The 19,807-nt window shown below is 42.6% G+C and overlaps 1 protein-coding gene across 3 annotated transcripts; it reads left to right on the top strand.

The window, feature by feature from the left end:
• The first annotated feature begins 9,859 nt into the window (after nucleotides 1–9,859).
• On the top strand, nucleotides 9,860–19,287 carry LOC132575372 (glyoxylate/hydroxypyruvate reductase B-like). Of its 3 annotated transcripts, none has more exons than XM_060244108.1 (6): nucleotides 9,860–10,248; nucleotides 12,513–12,912; nucleotides 14,334–14,505; nucleotides 15,444–15,622; nucleotides 17,675–17,771; nucleotides 18,832–19,287. In XM_060244108.1, exons 2-6 carry the CDS (start codon nucleotides 12,531–12,533, stop codon nucleotides 18,983–18,985), a joined length of 984 nt encoding a protein of 327 aa, XP_060100091.1. In that variant the 5' UTR covers nucleotides 9,860–10,248; nucleotides 12,513–12,530; the 3' UTR covers nucleotides 18,986–19,287. The 3 variants fall into 3 exon arrangements, with proteins under 3 accessions (XP_060100091.1, XP_060100090.1, XP_060100092.1); XM_060244107.1 differs by having other exon boundaries at nucleotides 10,021–10,248; nucleotides 12,528–12,912; XM_060244109.1 differs by lacking the exon at nucleotides 9,860–10,248 and adding an exon at nucleotides 10,270–10,553.
• Nucleotides 19,288–19,807: the final 520 nt, after the last annotated feature.

The following is a 19,807-nucleotide window of genomic DNA, read 5'->3' on the forward strand; positions in this document are numbered from 1 at the left end:
TGTAGAGTCACTTTGAATATTGATTGGCCCTAGGCAATCAACAGTGATCCATGCAACGGTCACCTCAAGATTGGATTACTGTAATGCCCTCTGCATGGGGCTGCCTCTGTCCCGAACCCGGAAGCTGCAGCTGGTGCAGAACAGCTAGGCTGTTATTAGGGCTCCTGAAATGGGAGCACATACAGCCAGGGCTGCGCGGACTGCACTGGCGGCCAGTTATATACCGGGTTCGTTACAAAGTGCTGGTTATTACCTTTAAAGCCCTATATGGTCGAAGACCTGCCTACCTGAAGGACCGTCTCTCCCCATATGAACCCCAGAAAGCACTGAGGTCAGCTGGGAAGAACCAGCTGACTATCCCCGGGCTGAAGGAGGCAAAATTAAAGAACACCCGTACACGAGCCTTCTCCATTGCAGCTCCGCACCTATGGAACCAGCTCCCGGAAGAAGTGCGGGCCCTGCGGAGCCTCGAATAATTCCGCAAGGCCTGCAAGACCTTCCTTTTTGGGATGGCCTTTACCTAACTGAACGACTGATAATTTGCCTTAAGTGATTCCGCCATAGTATTTACACCTAACAGAGTAGCACTAGGAATGTTAATTTTAATTGGAATGCTTTTAAGTGAATGTGATTTTAAAACCTGTTGTATAATTATTGTATGGATCGATGTTGTTAGCCGCCCTCAGCCTGCTTCGGCGGGGAGGGCGGGATATAAATAAAATATTATTATTATTATTATTATTATTATTATTATTATTATTATTATTATTATTATTATTATTATTATTATTATTATAGGCCCTGTCAGTTCTAGACCAAAGCCTTCTGCATGTTGTTCATTCCTTTCTGTCAAATACTCTTTGCTGCAATCGGAGTTTAAACTCAAAACCCTTACATTCCCTGAGGCCTATGCAGCCAGAGGTGTAGGCAGACTCCACTGTGGATAACACCAAGAAATCAAGGTGGGAATGAAGAGCCATTAGGTACAATAAGTAAAAAACATCTCCTGATGAAACAGGCAGGTCCCCATGGGAAACTCTCACTCCCCTTCAGACCTGTCTTGTGCCTCCATGGGATTGCCAAAACGAAATAATGACTTTACGGGACCATAACCTCCGCAAGGAGTGTCCCAGATAACACAGACCAGGCTATCGTGATCAGGGTTGGCTCTGGTCGGTACTTGGAAGGGTGACCACCAAGGAAGTCACAGGCAATGGCAAGCCACCTTTGAACTCCTCCTGCCTTGAAAACCCCATGGATCACCAGAAGTCAGCTGTGCACCCCCCTCCAAACAGTAAAGTAATCAAATTCTCAATCAGCAGAGTACCTTTATCACTTGCCCCCTGAAGATTTCCCTTGAAGAAGCTCAAGTATCACTATAATCTCATTCCTGCAACTGGTGGAAAAGCACATGGATGTTGGACATAAAACAATCCCCCTTTTTAGCTCAACCTTTAGATTCAGTTTAAGTTCAGCTTCATGTCACAACCATCCTTCGACCACCATGATTCTTGACAGCACTCATATTTCAGGATCAAGCAATAGAAGAACCTTTCTGTTATGTATTGAGCTGAAGGCATCTGCTACATGCCTGGACCTGTTCCTCTGGAGACTGACAGAGCTTCAAGCGAGGAGAACAATAGAAGCTGGGATCCAAAGACTAACCAATCAGAAGTGGGATTATGTGTTGGGTTACCTATTGCATGAAGATATTAGATTTGAATGCACCAATGGTGTCGGGAGAAGGAGGGGCAGAGTGCTATTTAAGCAGGGCAGTTTACCCTGCTGCTTTGTCTTGTATTTGCTCAACCACTAATAAAGGATGCTGATTCACTACCACTGCGCCAGTATTTAATACTTTCTCTCCTCTCCCTTGGCATTCTCACACTATGCCCATTTCCCCCATATTGCCTCTGATTGTTTCTTTCTTCCCTTGCTTCTCTCTCTCTTCCTCTGTTCCTTCCAAAGCTTCATTATGCAGCCCTTTGGCCCTTTCTCCTTCCATCCTTCCCCAGTTGATCTGATCAGCCTGACCCCTTTTTCAGTCTTCATGGCAGTATGTTCCCTCTTCTCTGTTGCTCCTTCTCCTTTATCCCCCCTTTTGAGGACACCTTACTTAGACTGGACATATCTAATGAATTACTTTCACTCAGCATTGTTTTATTGTTTTGCATTGCACCCCTGGACTGTAACTAATTGAATTGCATTTTGGACATCTACTTTCCCTTCTTGTTTTTGTTTGTTTGTTTTTGTTTTAGCCATTGGTGTACTCAGTAAAGACTGATCTCTTTTCCATATTTCCCCAAACACCACTACAAGCACTTGCCTCTGCATCAACAGGATCCCATAGCAAGGTGGAAAGGTGTGCATTTAAAGGGCATTATGGACTGTCTGCCAAAGTCTCGGGGCGGCAGGAGGAGGGTTGAGGGCCTAGCTTGCCTGGAAAATTATAGATGTTTGTATGCAAATGCAAGAAGTGTTCGAAGTAAAATTGGTGAGTTGGAATGTTTAGTGTTGGGAGAAAACATAGACATTGTGGGAATTTCAGAAACTTGGTGGAATGAGGAGAATCAGTGGGACACGGTGATTCCTGGATATAAGTTATATCGGAAGGATAGGGAGGGAAGGGTTGGAGGTGGGGTGGCTCTGTATGTCAGTGTGGGTATATGGTCCAGTAAGACTGAGGTCAGAGAATTAGATTCCCTTCTAGAAATGCTTTTGGTTGAAATAGAGGGTTCAAAAGGAAATTTAACTATGGGAGTTTATTATCGCCCACCAAATCAAAAGATAGAGGACTATTTTAATATGATGGAAGGATTAAAGATAGCGGCTAAACATAAAAACTGTGTCATAATACGTGATTTTAACTACCCGCAGATTGATTGGATCAATATGTGTTCTGGTCGAGAGAAAGAGATTGAGTTTCTTGATGCTCTCAGTGACTGTGCTATGGAGCAGATGGTCTCAGAACCTACCAGGGGTGGGGCGATCCTGGATTTGGTCCTAAGTAATGCCCAAGACTTAGTGAGAGATGTAAAAGTGATCGCACCACTTGGGAGCAGTGACCATAATGTTATTGATTTCACCATTTGTGTAGAGAGTTGCCCCAAAAGACCAGCACAACCACGTTTAACTTTAAAAGGGGTAAATTATCTGAGATGAGGAGGCATGTGAAGAGGAAACTGAAAGGAAAGGTAAATACAGTCAAAACCCTTGGGGAAGCTTGGAGGCCATTTAAAACTACAATCCTAGAAGCTCAGATAAAATATATACCACAAGTTAGGAAAGGCACAAACAGGTATAAGAAAAGGCCTGCATGGTTAACAAACAAAGTAATGGAAGCTGTAAAAGGTAAGAAGGACTCCTTTAAGCGGTAGAAAGCTAGTCCAAGTGAGATTAATAAAGGGAACACAGGCTGTGGCAAATCAAATGCAAGACTGTGATCAGGCAGGCAAAAAGGGACTATGAGGAGCATATTGCAAAAAACATAAAGACCAACAAATATATTAGAAGCAGGAAACCAGCCAGGGAGGCAGTGGGGCCCTTGGATGACCAAGGAGTAAAAGGATTACTGAAGGAGGGTAGGGAAATGGCTGAGAAGCTGAATGCATTTTTTGCCTCTGTCTTCACTGTGGAAGACGAGAAGTGTTTGCCCGCTCCAGAACCACTAATTTTGGAAGGGGTGTTGAAAGACTTGAGTCAGATTGAGGTGACAAGAATCCTATAACTGATAGACGAATTAAAAACTAATAAGTCACCAGGTCCAGATGGCATACATCCAAGAGTTCTGAAAGAACTCAAAGTTGAACTTGTGGATCTCCTGACAAAAATATGTAATCTTTCATTGAAATCTCTCTCTGTTCCTGAGGACTGGAAGGTAGCAAATGTCATCCCCATCTTTAAAAAGGGTTCCAGAGGAGATCCGGGAAATTACAGGCCAGTCAGTCTGACTTCAATACCGGGAAAGTTGGTAGAAACCATTATCAAGGACAGAATGAGTAGGCACATTGATGAACACGGGTTATTGAGGAAGACTCAGCATGGGTTCTGTAAGGGAAGATCTTGCCTCACTAACCTGTTGCATTTCTTTGAGCAGGTGAACAAACATGTGGACAAAGGAGACCCAATAGATGTTGTTTACCTTGACTTCCAGAAAGCTTTTGATAAAGTTCCTCATCAAAGGCTCCTTAGAAAGCTCGAGAGTCATGGAGTAAAAGGACAGGTACTCTTGTGGATCAAAAAATGGCTAATTAATAGGAAGCAGAGAGTGAGTATAAATGGGCAGTCTTCGCAGTGGAGGATGGTAAGCAGTGGAGTGCCGCAGGGCTCAATACTGGGTCCCATGCTCTTTTAACTTGTTCATAAATGATTTGGAGTTGGGAGTGAGCAGTGAAGTAGCCAAGTTTGCAGATGCCACTAAATTGTTCAGGGTGGTGAAAACCAGAGAGGATTGTGAGGCACTCCAAAGGGATCTGTTGAGGCTGGGTGAGTGGGCGTCAACATGGCAGATGACGTTCAATGTGGCCAAGTGCAAAGTAATGCACTTTGGGGCCAAGAATCCCAGCTACAAATACAAGTTGATGGGGTGTGAACTGGCAGAGACTGATCGAGAGAGAGATCTTGGGGTCATGATAGATAACTCACTGAAAATGTCAAGACAGTGCGCGATTGCAATAAAAAAGGCCAACGCCATGCTGGGAATTATTAGGAAGGGAATTGAAAACAGATCAGCCAGTATCATAATGCCCCTGTATAAATCGATGGTGTGGTCTCATTTGGAATACTGTGTGCAATTCTGGTCACCGCACCTCAAAAAGGATATTATAGCATTGGAAAAAGTCCAGAAAAGGGCAACTAGAATGATTAAAGGTTTGGAACACTTTCCCTATGAAGAAAGGTTAAAATGCTTGGGGCTCTTTAGCTTGGAGAAACGTCGACTGCAGGGTGACATGATAGAGGTTTACAAGATAATGCATGGGATGGAGAAAGTAGAGAAAGAAGTACTTTTCTCCCTTTCTCACAATACAAGAACTTGTGGGCATTTGAGGAAATTGCTGAGCAGTCAGGTTAAAACGGATAAAAGGAAGTACTTCCTTCACCCCAAGGGTGATTAACGTGTGGAATTCACTACCACAGGAGGTGGTGGCGGCTACAAGCATAGACAGCTTCAAGAGGGGGTTAGATAAAAATATGGAGCAGAGGTCCATCAGTGGCTATTAGCCACAGTGTGTATATGTGTGTGTGTGTGTGTGTGTATAATTTTTTTTTGCCACTGTGTGACACAGAGTGTTGGACTGGATGGGCCACTGGCCTGATTCAACATGGCTTCTCTTATGTTCTTAAGGCCACACAGACTTGTCCTCCTGACTTTCCAAATAACAGCTTCTTACTAAATAACATTCTGAAACATCTAATTGCTGCTGAATAGACAGAAACCAGAGAGTTAATGTGGTCTTGTGGTTAGAATGTTAAACTGGGATCTGGAAGCCTCAGGTTCCAATCCCCACTCTGCTATGAAAGCCTGCAAGGTGACTTTGGGACAATCTCACTCTCTCAGCCTAACCTACCTCAGAAGAGTGTTGTGAGGATAAAATGGAGGAGAGAAAAAAACCTGCTTTGAGTCCCCCCTGCAGAGAAAGGCAGGGTATAAATAAGCAAATAAATAGATATAAACAAACTTTTTATGGTTGAATAGTTGCATTGCTTCTAAGTTGCTGCTTTAGCATAATTTGTGACCAAGCTGATGTCAGGTATACATCAATACACATGTTTTTTCTCATGCTGGGTGAACATCATTAAAGTTTATTTGACTAGGATTCCAAAGTTATGTTTTTAAAAAAAAGGATTTCAAATTAATGGATCACTTCCATACATTTTAAACCTACGGACTTGAAAATATACCTGTGTGTTTCATAATTTTCACATAATAGTATCAAAATGATGAAGGGTATCAGTGTCATCTGTTAGTGTTGACATATTCACTATCAGCTTTTACATATCTAACCAAACTTTTTCATGTTCATTTAATAAACTTTGTATGTGTTATATCAACCATTTCCAGGATGTAACACCCTGTGGAAGAAATATACCAATTTTCACTTGGGGAAGATTCAAGGTAGATAAAATACCAGAGAATATCCTCACACTACATAGACGCTGTTGCCTGAATCTTATTATGCCATATTATGCCACCCTGAGCCTGTTAAGGGGAGGACAGGTTATAAATCTAATAAAATAAAAATAAAATATGGAATTGAAACAGAAGTGTAAAAGTACCAGGAATAAGATGTGTAATTGCCTTTTTAAAACCAAACATACCGCAAAAGGGAGTGTTCTGAAACAAAGTTATTATTTCTTTCCCAACAAATTGCTATGCTGAGTAATCTTTGAATCCTTTGGCATACTTCTGTAGCTACAGCTGCACCTGGGAAACCAGCCTGTAGTAATAGATTTATCTTTCCTGAGTTCCACTGTTCCTCTTCACGGCTCTTGCTGATGAAGTCCCAACAACCATAACTGAGGTCTTTGTAATCTCATAGTTAGATAAATATTGTAACATTTTTTTTATGTAGGGTTGTTCTTGAGAACTGTACAGATACTTCAACTAGCATACTACATGGTGGTCTATCTCTGCACCCAATACATGACATCATACAAGCTCCAGCATATACAGCAGTGGCTTTCCGTTATTTTCTTAGCATCATTCAAGATGATAGTTTCAAGTTCAACCTATAAAACAGTAGCTTTTTGGGTTTTTTTTTTTTAAATATGTGCATGTGTGCACCTGGAAGTCATGGCAACCTCTGTGACCGATCCCTGTTGGGGGCCTAGAAGACATTCAGGGAGGTGGCTGAATAAAGCCTGCCTCCGTCCTCCTGACTGCTGGTATTCCAAGGAGGTCTTCCCCCATCCAAGTACTTGCCAGAGTTGACGCTGCTTAGCTTCTGATGAGATCGAGCTTGCCTGGGCTATCCGAGTCAGGTCAAACTCTCAGTAGCTTTAATGATTTTCTGTTTATTATTTGATCGTATTTGGACAGCCATCAATGTATGTAGGTCTTCATAGAATAAAATAAAAGCTATATTCCTGCCTCAAGGAGCAGGACTGGAGAAGACACAGAGACGCAAAGATATCCATGTATGCTGATATGCATTTTGGACACTTTTAGTACAGGATTAGGACTATTGCAGTTTGTCTCTAACCTACCTCAGAAACCACTTTTGCCCTTACGCCCTACAATGACCTTAAATATCAACAAAGGGCACCCTCATTGTCTGTGTTTGTTTTGTTGGTGTTTTTCATCATGACATATTCAGACAGAGTTTCCATCTTTTGTCTGTGGTGAAAAACAAATGACTTAATCAATTACTTTATTTTCTGTACTGTAAGGTGAATCGTATTTCCTCTTGGCTACTTCCAGAAGCCTCTCTCTCCTAGCACCATAATTTCAAAAATTAAGTTGACAATGAAAGTCTTCACAGAAAATTCCCTTCCTTTTCTTGATTATCAAAGACATAGCTCCTGAAACAGAATTAACAAAAATCACAGATGGCTGGCAAACCCACATTTTCTAGAAGAAGCAGAAAAGAGTAAGAGTCCAGTAGCAGCTCAAAGACTAACAAAATTTGTAGCAGGGAATGAGCTTTTGTGAGTCATTGTTCACTTCTTGAAGAAGTGAGTTGTAACTCACAAAAGCTGATACCCTGCCACAATTGTTTTAGTCTTTAAGGTCCTGAACTCTTGCTCTTTTCTACCCATCTTGATCTAGCTCTGTTTATGTGGCTTGTACTGTGTTTACCGGAAGCAGTGGAGGTTTACACGGAATTAGGATTTTCAGATAACAAATATTCTGGTACCTCTCTCTCCCAAGAGAAACCCTGTCATTTTTCACCCATTGCCTTTCAGTGGTATCCTACACAGATTTATACCAGGTTGAGTCTCTGCATCGGAACTGCACAGCCAATTTCCACCGCTGCTTAAGTCACCTGAGTCAGGCTCCCAGTTTGCAGCAGGGTTAGCCATGACAGACCTCTTGCCAAAGATCACCTTTCTGGCTTCTTCACACTACTTAGAGCCAATCTAATGTTTTTGGCTAAACATCACGAGAAGGAGGGCCAGGCCTGTAGCTAGAGTGGAGCCCCGGGGTCCTGGCCAGGGCTGGCCCTAAACTGTCTGGCACCCCAGGCAAGGCTAATTTCTGGTGCCCCCCCCCCCCCGCACTGATTCACCAAGTCACATGGGGGTCCCAATTCTGTGCCCCCAGAAGGCCAGCACCCTAGGTAATTACCTAGTTTGCTTAGTGACAGGGCTGGCCCTGGTCCCGGCCCCACCATTTCACCTTCAATGCAAAGTTCTTGGCCCCAAGCACAGTCCCCTATTGCTCCCTTCAAGCCTCACACGGCCAGCACCACCTGCAGGGCCTGGACTGTCGTTTCAGCCAATTGCCAAGAGGCAGGGTATAGGGAAGGAGACAAAAGCCCTTTGTGGCCCATGGCAGATCCCTCTCGAACAGGGGGGCCTAGGTAGATGGAGAGTCCAGTGCGTGAAAGAGGAAACAAGTGTGGGATGTTGCCACACTTGTCCTGACATGTGGCGGTGCTGCGGCTCTGCATCCTACCTGCATTTGAGTCATTGTGGCCACTGCTCCTCCCACTAGGTCAGGCTGTTTGGCAGTTGATGCAAAGTTAGAGAGTAGCTGAAAAACACATCAAGGAGCAACCCTTCCCCCTCCCTCAGTTGGGATAATCAATCAAATTCAGCTTTGGTTTAGACATCACTTCTGTTGCAAGTTCCCTTTTTCCAATAAGACTCTAGCTTGCAAATCATTTCAAAGAAACATTTCATTTCCTTTTTTTCATTTCTCCCTTTTTTGAAGTGGGGGGGAGGACAATGAAATACTTTTATTTTTGTTTTTTATCCACTCCACTCCTATCTAAGAGAAGGATTGCTTTCATTTTCCAAGGCTGAACAGCTGTACAAGAAAGCAGCCATTTTTCCAGGAGTAAATACAACATTAGTGGTGTAGGATGTTCCCTCAGGAGGGTGTTCATTTTGATTGGCCCCTTTCTATGGTATGTAGGGGGACATTGTTGGTTTGTTTTTTGCTGTGGAGTTTATTGGCAGCCCCCTGCACACACACCCCCCCCAACAAAAATTATGTCTGTGTGCCTCACCAAATTCGAAATCCTGGCTACGGCCCTGAGGAGGGCAAGAAGGAATAAGCCAGTGCTTGGCTGTTATGACTTTTTCTTACATGCCCAGGGTAATGCTGATCACCACTTTGGGGTCAGGAAGGAATTTCCCTCCAGGACAGATTCACTCAGGGATTCTGGGAAGTTTTTTGCCTTCCTCTGGGCCTAGACCAGGAGTCATTGGGGGAGTACATGGGGTAGTTGTGAATTTCCTGGGACATGCAGGGGGTTGGACTAGATCAGGGGTGGCCAAACATGCTTAATGTAAGAGCCATATAGAATAAACCTCAGATGTTTGAGACATGAATGCAAGATGTTTGAAAGCCAGAAGGATGGAAGGGAGGCAGGCAGGCAAATAGATGGGTGGAAGAGGTGGAAAGAAAGCAACTTTAAATGTCTCCTCCAAGCCACTGGCTAGCTTGGCTTGGAGAAGTGATTTCAAGAGAGAAATGCCTTCTCCAAATGCCTGGCTGACAGGGCAGCGGGGGCTTCAAGAGCCACACAATATGTGTGAAAGAGAACAGCCACATGTGGCTTCTGAGTTACAGTTTGGCCTCCCCTGGACTAGATGATCCTTGCGGTTCCTTCCAGCTGTTTCAGATGTCATATGAAAACGCATCAGATAATCTGCCTAGCTCCATAAACTCCCAGTCCCCCCTTTGGCAATTCTGAAGGTTTGCTGTGGGGGGGTGGTGGTGGTGCGGGGCGATATAGAACTGTTTGCATCATCAGTATCTGTGGCTGAATTGGAGAATAAGGAAAGAGAAACTAAAAATACACAGGAGGAACCAACTTCAGCAGCCTGCAGGCAGGAATAAATTTCAGACTACCTTTCCTCACGTCCTGCAAGTTGGAAGGTGACCCATTTGGCTTTACAACTAAGGCACAAAGTTCTCCCTGCTTAAAGCCTTCCGGTAACCGCAGTAAGCGTAGGATTTAATCGCTGCATTTCATTTTCCCCGTCTGAGCGTCGGAAGCAAGTCGGAGGAGTCGAAAAGGTCTCAGAGCAAATTCCTCATTGCTTTTGGCAGCATCCGAAACGGTTCGGTTCAATCAGGTAGTTTTATTTCTTAGGGGCGGGGTGGGGGGGGGGAGAGAAGAGGTATCGTGTTGTTGCGTCCCGCTGCGAAGTTTCTCATTCAAAAGACTGCTTAGATTTGTCTTTGGGGTTGAATCTTCTTCGGCTACTGCTTAGCTACCCAGGGATCCCTTGACTAAAAACTATCGTCAGAGAGAAACTCTGCAACGCTAAACTGCTTTAATTCAGTGGGATTTACGCTCTAGAAAATGTTGAGAATTGACCCTCATTCCCTTCCTCTCTCACTGACGAACGACTAATTTCAGCCAATAGGATTTAAACTAGTAAGGGAGGGCGCTGTTATTCAAGTTTGCTGTACTATGGAATCTGCTTTATTTTACCGCTAAATGTGTTGCATTTAATATTTTATAGCAACGGAGATCTCCTGTTTCTACTGTTTTTCTACTTGTAGGAATGTATTAATTATTTTCTACTTGTAGGAATGTATTAATTATTAATACATTTAAGATATTAATACATACCTAAATACAAAAAGTATGACGTGACTTTGTCCATGGAGTCGCAAAGAGTCGGACTCGACTGTGCGACTGAACAACAACAAATACAAAAAGTATTCTGGTTAGCAGAGTAAGACGGGGTCAGGTATATGTGGAGTTTGCCGAGTGCTTCGGCTGGCCTATTGTTCTGCAGTTAACATTCCGTAGAAGCTTTTTTGTAGGAGGGTCTTGTTTGCTTTTCTCCAAAGTTCGAATACACAATAATCTTAGCATGTCGCCTTAGGAGAAATGGAAACGCCTCACAGCCAGCTGAAATAAGATGTACACCTACCCGTTGATGATTTTGGTGGGTTTCATCGATTTCCATGAAATTTACTACTTTGAATAGGACAGCAGCCAGCCTTAAAGTCACGCTGTCAGTCGTGAATCGTAATAATGGAAACAGGACTACCCTCTGAACAGATGTGCATTTGGCAGTCTGGAATGGGGCCTCTTCAAATTGTAGAAAGTTACTATCCTGATAATGACCATGAGTAAAGGTAAACAATATGTTAGAGTTTCTTGATCCTTTCAATCAACACTTTGCTATTTTTATTTTTTTTACAAAACTGCAGCCTCTGGAATCATAATATGAGTGGGAAAACTGCCAGAGGAGAAGAGGAAGTTGTTAAACTTTTTTCCTGCTGAAAGTCAACAAAAGCAGCTTGCAATGGCCATTTTAAGCAGAAAACAGTCCAAAGGAAAAGGGTTAAAAACCTTCCCTTTCTGCAACAATGCTCCCAGATGCTCTTCTCCTTTAGGACGTGAGGGGAGGGGTGATCTGAGGTTCCAACTCCCAGCTCTTGACAGTGTGCCGCTAATACCAGCATAGACAGTTACAAATTTGGGTGTGCTCCTGGATCCATTCTTAACTGTGGAGGCCCATGTAGCTAATGTTGCCAGGCTGGCATTTTTCCAACCGTGCCAGGTCAGGCAGCTAGCCCCCTACCTCGCCACAGTGATCCAAGCAAGTCACCTCAAGGCTGGATTACTGTAACTCATTCTGTGTAGGGCTACCCCTGAAGCTGATCCAAAAATCTCAGCTTGTCCTAAACGCAGTGGTGTGGGTACATACAGCTTGTGCTTCACCAGTTGCACTGGCTCCTAGTCAAGTACTGGATCTGTTTCAAGGTTTTGGTGCTGACTTTTAAGGCCTTTAACAGTCTAGGACCAGTGTACTTGCAGGACTGCCTTTCCCAGTGTGTTCCCCGAAGAGCTTTATGCCCAGAAGAGAAAAAATTACTGGTGGTCCCTAACCCAAAATACATCCGGCTGTCCTCAAACAAGGCCCCAGCCTGGTGGAACTCTCTACCTGGTGATTTCTGTGCCCTGCAGGACCTAGTTCAGTTCCACAGCGTGTATAAAATAAGAGATTCTCTGCCAGGCCTACAGTTGAGGACAGCAACAGTCTACACACTGTGGCTCTCCCTTTGCCTTCTCCATGACTGGCCCCCTGATGTGCCAGAAGGGAGGGAGGGAATAAAGCACAATTTTCTGCCTGCTGCTGATTGTACTCGTAAATTAATTTATTGTATTTTAACCTGATGTGCACCACCCTGAGCCCTTCAGGGAAGGGTAGTCTATAAATTTTAAAAACAAAATAAAAATGTTCCATAATACTGTTTAATAATGTTATTTTCTTTTTTCAAAATGCTGTTTACAAGACTGTATGGTTAAATATATTTCTGCCTTGAAACAAACAATATTTCAACATTAGCAAACCAAAGTTTACAATTTTGTATATAGTTTTGTGTTTTATAGACCATGGCAAAGCAAGACTGTCCATATACACTAATCAGTGTAATAGGAGGCAGGGATGGAGTCTATGAAGATCATGTCGAGTTCCTAGAGAAACACCTTAAGCTTATCACCATGCAGGAATTTCTTGAAAATCAGAAAGATCTCAGTCAAAAAATCCAAGCGATATATCTGTGGTTTAAAAAACCAGAAGCTACCAGAGAGCTCCTGCAAAGTTTGCCCAACTTAAAGGTGATTGCAAACTCTGGTGTTGGAGTGGATCACCTGGACTTGAAACTGATCTCCAGCTTCAAAGTTAAAGTGGCAAACACCCCATTTGCAGTTGCCAGTCCTACAGCTGATCTCGGGATGGCTTTACTGATGGCGTCTGCTAGGAGGATTGTGGAAGGTAAGACTGAGTGTCCCATTTGGATGGCTTTCCTTTCAAAATACATAGTTTCGTATCTTGGGTCCAATGCAGTGTTTCCACAGATGGAATGATTTCCACTAGGTGAAATCATTCCATCTTACCTCCTCCTCGCTGTAGCCCCATGTCCCCCACCCCTTTTGTTCCTGGAAGGCCCCTAGCCTCCAGGAACAGTGGGGTTTTTTGGGGGTGTGTGTGTTATTTTGAGCTGAAACAGAAGGAGGAAGGTGAAAAAATTGATTTCAGGAAAATCATAATTAATGCCTGTGGAGATGTTAAACCATAGTAATAATCTATTGTGCATCTATTTCTATGGTTTTAAAAAAGAATCACACAGTGATCAGAAAACAGAATTTCTGGAGTCACCTTGTCATATCCTAGTCTTTAAAAGCACCCAAGGCACCATTATAGTCTCTTGGATTTTGAAGTCTGTTTGGAGAAGTAACTTTCTCATACACAAGTTCTGTAACTACCTCATGACCTTGCCTAGAAAAAGGAAGCGATCATGTGCCTGGATGCCACATACATACAAATCCTAAAGGCAGATGTGGCTCATACTATTGATCATATTTGTATAACTGGCTTGGGTTTCACTGGAAGCCATCTTGGTAATCCTGTTTTACTCCAGTTACAGTGTTTACAGTACAGTACAGATTGTCATCTGTTGCATTGCAACAGCCTAGTGTCCATAGGAGGAAGAAGTGCAAGTGTTGACTGAAGAGTGTGATAACTTTCTCCAACTGGAAGTTTCATGAAAAGGGATTGATACCCTGATTTTAAAATATTTGTGCTGGAAGTTCTGGCCACAAGCTTGATAGACAGTTCCAGCACTAATAAGGAACACAATGGTGTGTTCTGTGCAGGGCTTTTTTTGTAGAAAAAGCCCATCAGGAACTCATTTGCATATCAGGCCACACTTCTTGACATCACCATTATCTCACACAAGGCTTTTTAGTAGAAAAAGCCCAGCAGAAACTTATTTGCATATTAGGTCACACCCCCTGATGCCAAGCCAGCCGGAACGGCATTCCTGTGCATTCCTGCTAAAAAAAGCCTTGGTTCTGTGATAGCCAGCTGAATATAGCCAGCTTTCATTCAGCTAATTTCCTTTCTTACTGCTGTTCTCATCCCACACAGCTGTTGTCCATATAGGTCCCATGATGCCCAGCATAGCCTCTAGTGGAAAAGCAGAATAGCACAGAAACTGGTGTACCCTTAACTTAATATGCTACTGTAATCCTTAGGATCTTGTTACTTGAGAATGCAGATCAGTTCCATATAACATAAAGCAATTCTGTATACTGATTTTTTTGAAGTGTGGATTGCATACCAGACCTTTGGAGATCTGCTGTCTCCAAAAATACTACCAACTGTTTCTCACTTTTGTGTATTTTTATTTTTAGGTTATTATATTGCAGTTTCTCCTGAGACCAAATATTTTAATGCTGACTGGTTGGGTGATGAAATCAATGGTGCAACTCTGGGCATCATTGGAATGGGACATATTGGGTACAAAATAGCCCAGAGGGCCAGAGCTTTTGAAATGAAAATTCTTTACCATAATAGGAACCAGAGGTAAACATTTATTTGATCAGATTTGTAAATATGTAACCAATTTATACTCATAGCTTGTATTACTTCATTAAGTTCAATAATTGCTCATTTCTGTATATGTAGGCTTCAAATCTATATTTGTTTATTTGCATTACAGTCCACCTTTCTCACTGAGACTCAAGGCAGATTACACAGTGTAAGTCAATGCAATTAGTAGGGTGTGAGACATCTAATAAGCAAGGTAATAGGACTAAGATTACAGAAATCTGGAACACAAAATACATATTAGACATGGTATGTTACTCAAGGCAGAAGATGGTATGTATAAGTAGAAAACAATGCAGTGAGAGCAAGATAACACATAGAATGTTCTTGTTCCACATCTCCTTTGCATTGTTCTAACCCTCACAATGAACTGATGGTCTGTTGTCAATTTCTAAAATCTATAGTTGGCATAACGTTTTGGCAGATGACTGTGGTTTGGATCCGGTCACCTCCCATGTTTCCTCTAATTTCTTTCCTCCCTATTGTGCAGAGCAGTTGACATCCTGAGCTGAATATAACTGCTGTAATCTTAAAATGCAACACACCAAAGGGGTCTTAGCATTAAGCAATTGAAAAACCGGTTTTTCAGTTGCTTCGTAATCTTAAAATGGGCAGTGCAAAACTCCAGACTGGAGTCTTAAAATGGGCAGTGTGGCTCCAAACTGCTGTTGAACAGGGCTTCCTATGTTAATCAACAGCTGTTCAGATGCACAACTTAAAGGAAATATTGGTCTCCTCCTTGTAACTTGTCTGAGTCACATTGAATATTCAGGTCATAGGCATACATGTCACAAAGTGTTTTCAAAGATAAGAGATTCTCAAGGAATGAAAAGCTCTTCAGCAAATGACATTTTTTCAGTATACCAATTAATTAACTGACAAGCTAATTAGAGCTGTATTTGGTTTTTGTGTAGACCGGTGGACGAAGAACAGGCTGTTGGTGCTGTTTATTGTCAAAAGAAGGAAGACTTGCTCCAGCAGTCTGACTTTGTGATGCTGACTGTGGCTCTAACACCCCAAACGCGCAACTTGATTGGGAAGAAGGAGCTAGAGCTCATGAAACCCACTGCTACACTCATCAACATCTGCAGAGGTATAGCAAAAATGTCTTGTTCCTTATCATAAGGGGAGCTTCTTCATTGTAATGAGCCTTGAAAAATAATTTCTGGTGATAACAAAGAATTTTTATGCAAAATAGTTTTTGGAAATGTGAAAACTGAAACAACTCTACCTTGGTGGACAGTATTCCTAAACAGGTCTGAACGCTTTGAGGAAGGACAGAATATTTTCTCCCCCCCCCCCCATTTCCTCTTCTCCTTCCCCAGTATTTAAAAGGCTGTGTGTTCCCCTTCACCAGTACTTGAATACATGTCTGCATCCCTACAGCAGGAATGAATGCCCATGTCCTCCCTATAAGTGACAGGTTTAGAACACTGCTGGTAGTGGACTGAGGCTAGCAAAGAAACTGTGCAAAGGGAAAAAAAAGTTTAATTATCTTTTGCAAAGGTCTACAGTGTTCTGAAGCTCCCTGCAAAGGTCTACAGTGCTCTGAGTCTCTGCAGTATTTGCTACTATTCTGCTGTAATATGATGGTAGAAAGTGTGGTCAGAAAGCAATCAACTTACAGTGACCCCGTTTCAAAGCAAGAGACAAACAGGGATGGTTTCCCATTACCTGTTTCTGGGTAACAACCCTGGACTTTCTTGGTAGTCACTCCATCAAACTGCTAATCAGGGCCAACCCTGAGACAGGATGAGCTCTGGCTAGCTGAGACCAATTAGGGTTGCCAATCCCCAGCTGGGGACAGGGGAATCCAAAGCACAACGCTTCCGTGAAAACCAGCCTCAATAAGAACAAAACAGTACAAAAATTTTTAGCAAACAATGAATGCAATATGTTATATAAACACAATTTGGAACAGTGAATTCAATCAGTCTCTTACAAAATACAAGGAACATATTCACCAGGAAACCAGTTCCATTTCTTCCATGCAACTCAATGCCAACTCTTATTAGGAAAATCCAACTGAATTGGAACTTGATAACTGATGTCAAATCAGTCCAATATTTCTTGATATGCAGCCAGCAGTCCAAGATAGCAACAAGGTCGTGCTGGTGCCCTTGTAACGTGAAAGGCACCAAATTTTTGGCATAGCTGCTGGTGCCTCTCCTCAAAAAAGTCTCCCAAGTTTCAAAAAGATTGGACCAGGGGGTCCAATTCTCTAAGCCCCAAAAGAAGGAGCCCCCCCATTCTCCATTATTTTCTATGGAAGGAAGACATTTAAAAGGAGCACAGTCCCTTTAAATGTGATGGCCAGAACTCCCTTCAGAGTTCAGTCGAGCTTAACACAACCTTGCTCCTGGTTCCACCCCCAAAGTCCCCAGATATTTCCTGAGTCAGACCTGGCAACCCTAAGACCAATTCAAGGCAACTCTTATACCATTCAAGCATGATAAAAGCACTGGGGAGAGTTTCATGTCAAATGCTTATCACTCTTCCACTGTTCCCAGGCTAAAAACGTTGCACCTTGGAATATTAAAGTGATCTGACAAAATTACACACCTCAGATGGGAGGGCAGAGAATCATCTTTTGGATCATATTCTTGATTGGCTCACACTGATCAGGGAGTCAGTGATTTAGTTCTCCTATAAAGTTAATTTACATCCATCTGGGAGAACAAAGAGAATTTACAACAACACTTGAAACAGCACACAAGGGACTGAGTTACAAGTTACTAGCCTGGGCCAATATTGCCACAGGGAGCCAAGAAACATCTCAATGCATCTCCTCTCTGTTGCTTTGTTACTGATTCTGATTTGAAGGTACTCATCTTGCTTACATTTAATCCTGAATCAATTCATCCTGGAGAACACACATGGAGTTGGGAACCCACAATGCACACAGGTTGAGTTGCAAAATGCTAGTGGAAAGAAAATATGCCACTTTTAGCAAATCGTTCACAGTTGCTCAGCTACATGCATCCCATGTAGGTGTGGCAAAGCTAGGTGGACTAAATATTAAATTCTTGTTCCAGCTGGAAAAAACCCCTCAACTGCTGGAATTTTAAAATCCTTGTTCTCTAGCATGCTGTTACTCATTAAGTCAATGTTATGGTTCAACAAACTTACTCTGCTTTGAATTTAGGTCAGGTGGTTGATCAAGATGCCTTGGTGGAGGCACTCAAAAATGGAGTTATTAAGGCTGCAGCTTTGGATGTGACCTATCCCGAGCCATTGCCAAGGTAAAAACAATTAAACACGAAATGCTTAACCAGCATTCAGAATCAATAGTTTTATGTGTACTTCTGGCTCAAGTTACTTTGTTTGTGGCATAAATCACTCTGTTTGGGATATTATCTATCTCAAATGTTCTCTAATGCTTCTTTCTTCTGGAATGGAACTTCCCTGCATTCCCCTCCCAGTACAGCCCAGTGGGACCCCCACCTCACCCCGATTCTGCTCCTGGGAATGAAGGGATCCTCATAGAGAGCATGGGGGAGGGAGAAAGGCAGTCTCTGCAGTGGGAGGAGAAAGGCAAGAAATGGCCCCGCCTGCAAAAGAAATGCCATTCCCTTGGTGTAAGTGCTGTTAGGGTTGCCAGCCTCCAGGTGGTGGCTGGAGATTTCCTTCTATTACCACTGATCTCTCGGTGACAGAAATCAGTTCACCTAGAGAAAATGGCCACTTGGGAAGATGGACTCTATGGCAACAGGATACAAATGAATAAATAAATAAAAACGCAATATGTGACTTGCCAACACTTGGCTCACAACACACACGGAGATACATGTATTTCAAAACTCATTTTAAGGCTTGGATCTCACTGTAGGCATGATGCATGTGTAAGTGAAGGGAATACTATAGACCACATCTGAATTGGCCATTTTAAAAACAGTTGCCAGCAGACTTGCGGTAGTGACCTCAACTGGAGCTCAATTACTGCAGTTGGTCCTTACTAAGCCAATCCAATTCTGCACACACGATCAAACTGATTCTTTAGAAGAGCGTTATTTGTAGTAGTGCCAATGAAGGAGAGCAGGTGGAGGTGCAGGTGAAGGAGAGCAGACTCCAGGTGGAGAATGCACAGCTTCCTGTCCTCCCACAATTATCCCTAAAGAATCCTGGGAAAAAAACTTCTCAGATTTTGCAGGGATGCAAAGTATCTTGAGACAAACAATACAACTTTGAAACAACCAGTCATTAAAACTTATATTAATCTCATTTCATTTTTGTAAGATTTTTAAATATTAAGAGTTAGTCTACTAAAATGTTACTTACATATCTGCCATTTTCCCCCTCCAGAGACCATCCTTTGTTAAAGTTGAAGAACGTCATAATAACACCTCACATTGGAAGTGCAACTGTAAAATCCCGCCAGCTGATGATGATGAGCATGGTAGAAAGCATTCTGAATGGTGTAAATGGTCTTCCAATCACTAATGAAGTACATGGGTAAAAACAGTTGCATCTCTTGCTGGTAAAACAGCAGTTCTGTGGGAAGGATGTCATCTGAATTTTGGGCATGGAAGCATGACTTCCCTTCCCACAGCAGTCCCAAGAGCTGGAGGGCTGCCACGGGAGGGCAGAATTGCCCCCTTTTCCACACGTTAATATTTCTGATGGGTGCCAACCTCATGTAGTCATTCTATGCCTTGTCTCCCCAATTTTAATTGAAAAAAGCTACCTTTGATCTTTAGTTCTCTGGTGTATTAAATAAGAAAATAAACCATACTTCCTTTATTTTTGCATCCTTCAAAATGCAAGTTCTTTACAAAACAGAACATAATTCTTTAAAATGGCAATTAGTGGTTTCATAGAATTCACTGTTATCAATGCAAGCCTCATGAAGATATTTGTGTCATTATGTTCCACACGGTATATACCACTGTAAGGCATGCGATTACTCTCTGTGGAGAGTAATGCATTTTTCTCAGGTACAAAACGTTATACTTCGACAGCACAGTACTGCATTTGCTAGTACAAGAAACAAAAATATGGTAATATTTTAGTGCAGAGGTCCTCTTTGAGCCTGCAGGCACATCTGGAATTCTGACATGGCACAGTGGGCACAGCAACAAAATGGCTGCCACAGGAGGTGGAGCCAGCCACAAAATGTTTGCCACAGCTTAACTTTAATAACACAGTGCAGATCCTTGTACTGTGGTAGCAGCTGCTGCTAAAGCAACATCTTTTAAAAAATCTGCACAGCCAATCAGAAGCCTCGCTAGTCAAAATCTGTAGCTAGCCCCGCTCACTTCCTATAAACACTTGGGTGCCA

The sequence above is a fragment of the Heteronotia binoei genome, chromosome 7 (assembly GCF_032191835.1).
Source record: "Heteronotia binoei isolate CCM8104 ecotype False Entrance Well chromosome 7, APGP_CSIRO_Hbin_v1, whole genome shotgun sequence".
Taxonomy (NCBI): domain Eukaryota; kingdom Metazoa; phylum Chordata; class Lepidosauria; order Squamata; family Gekkonidae; genus Heteronotia; species Heteronotia binoei.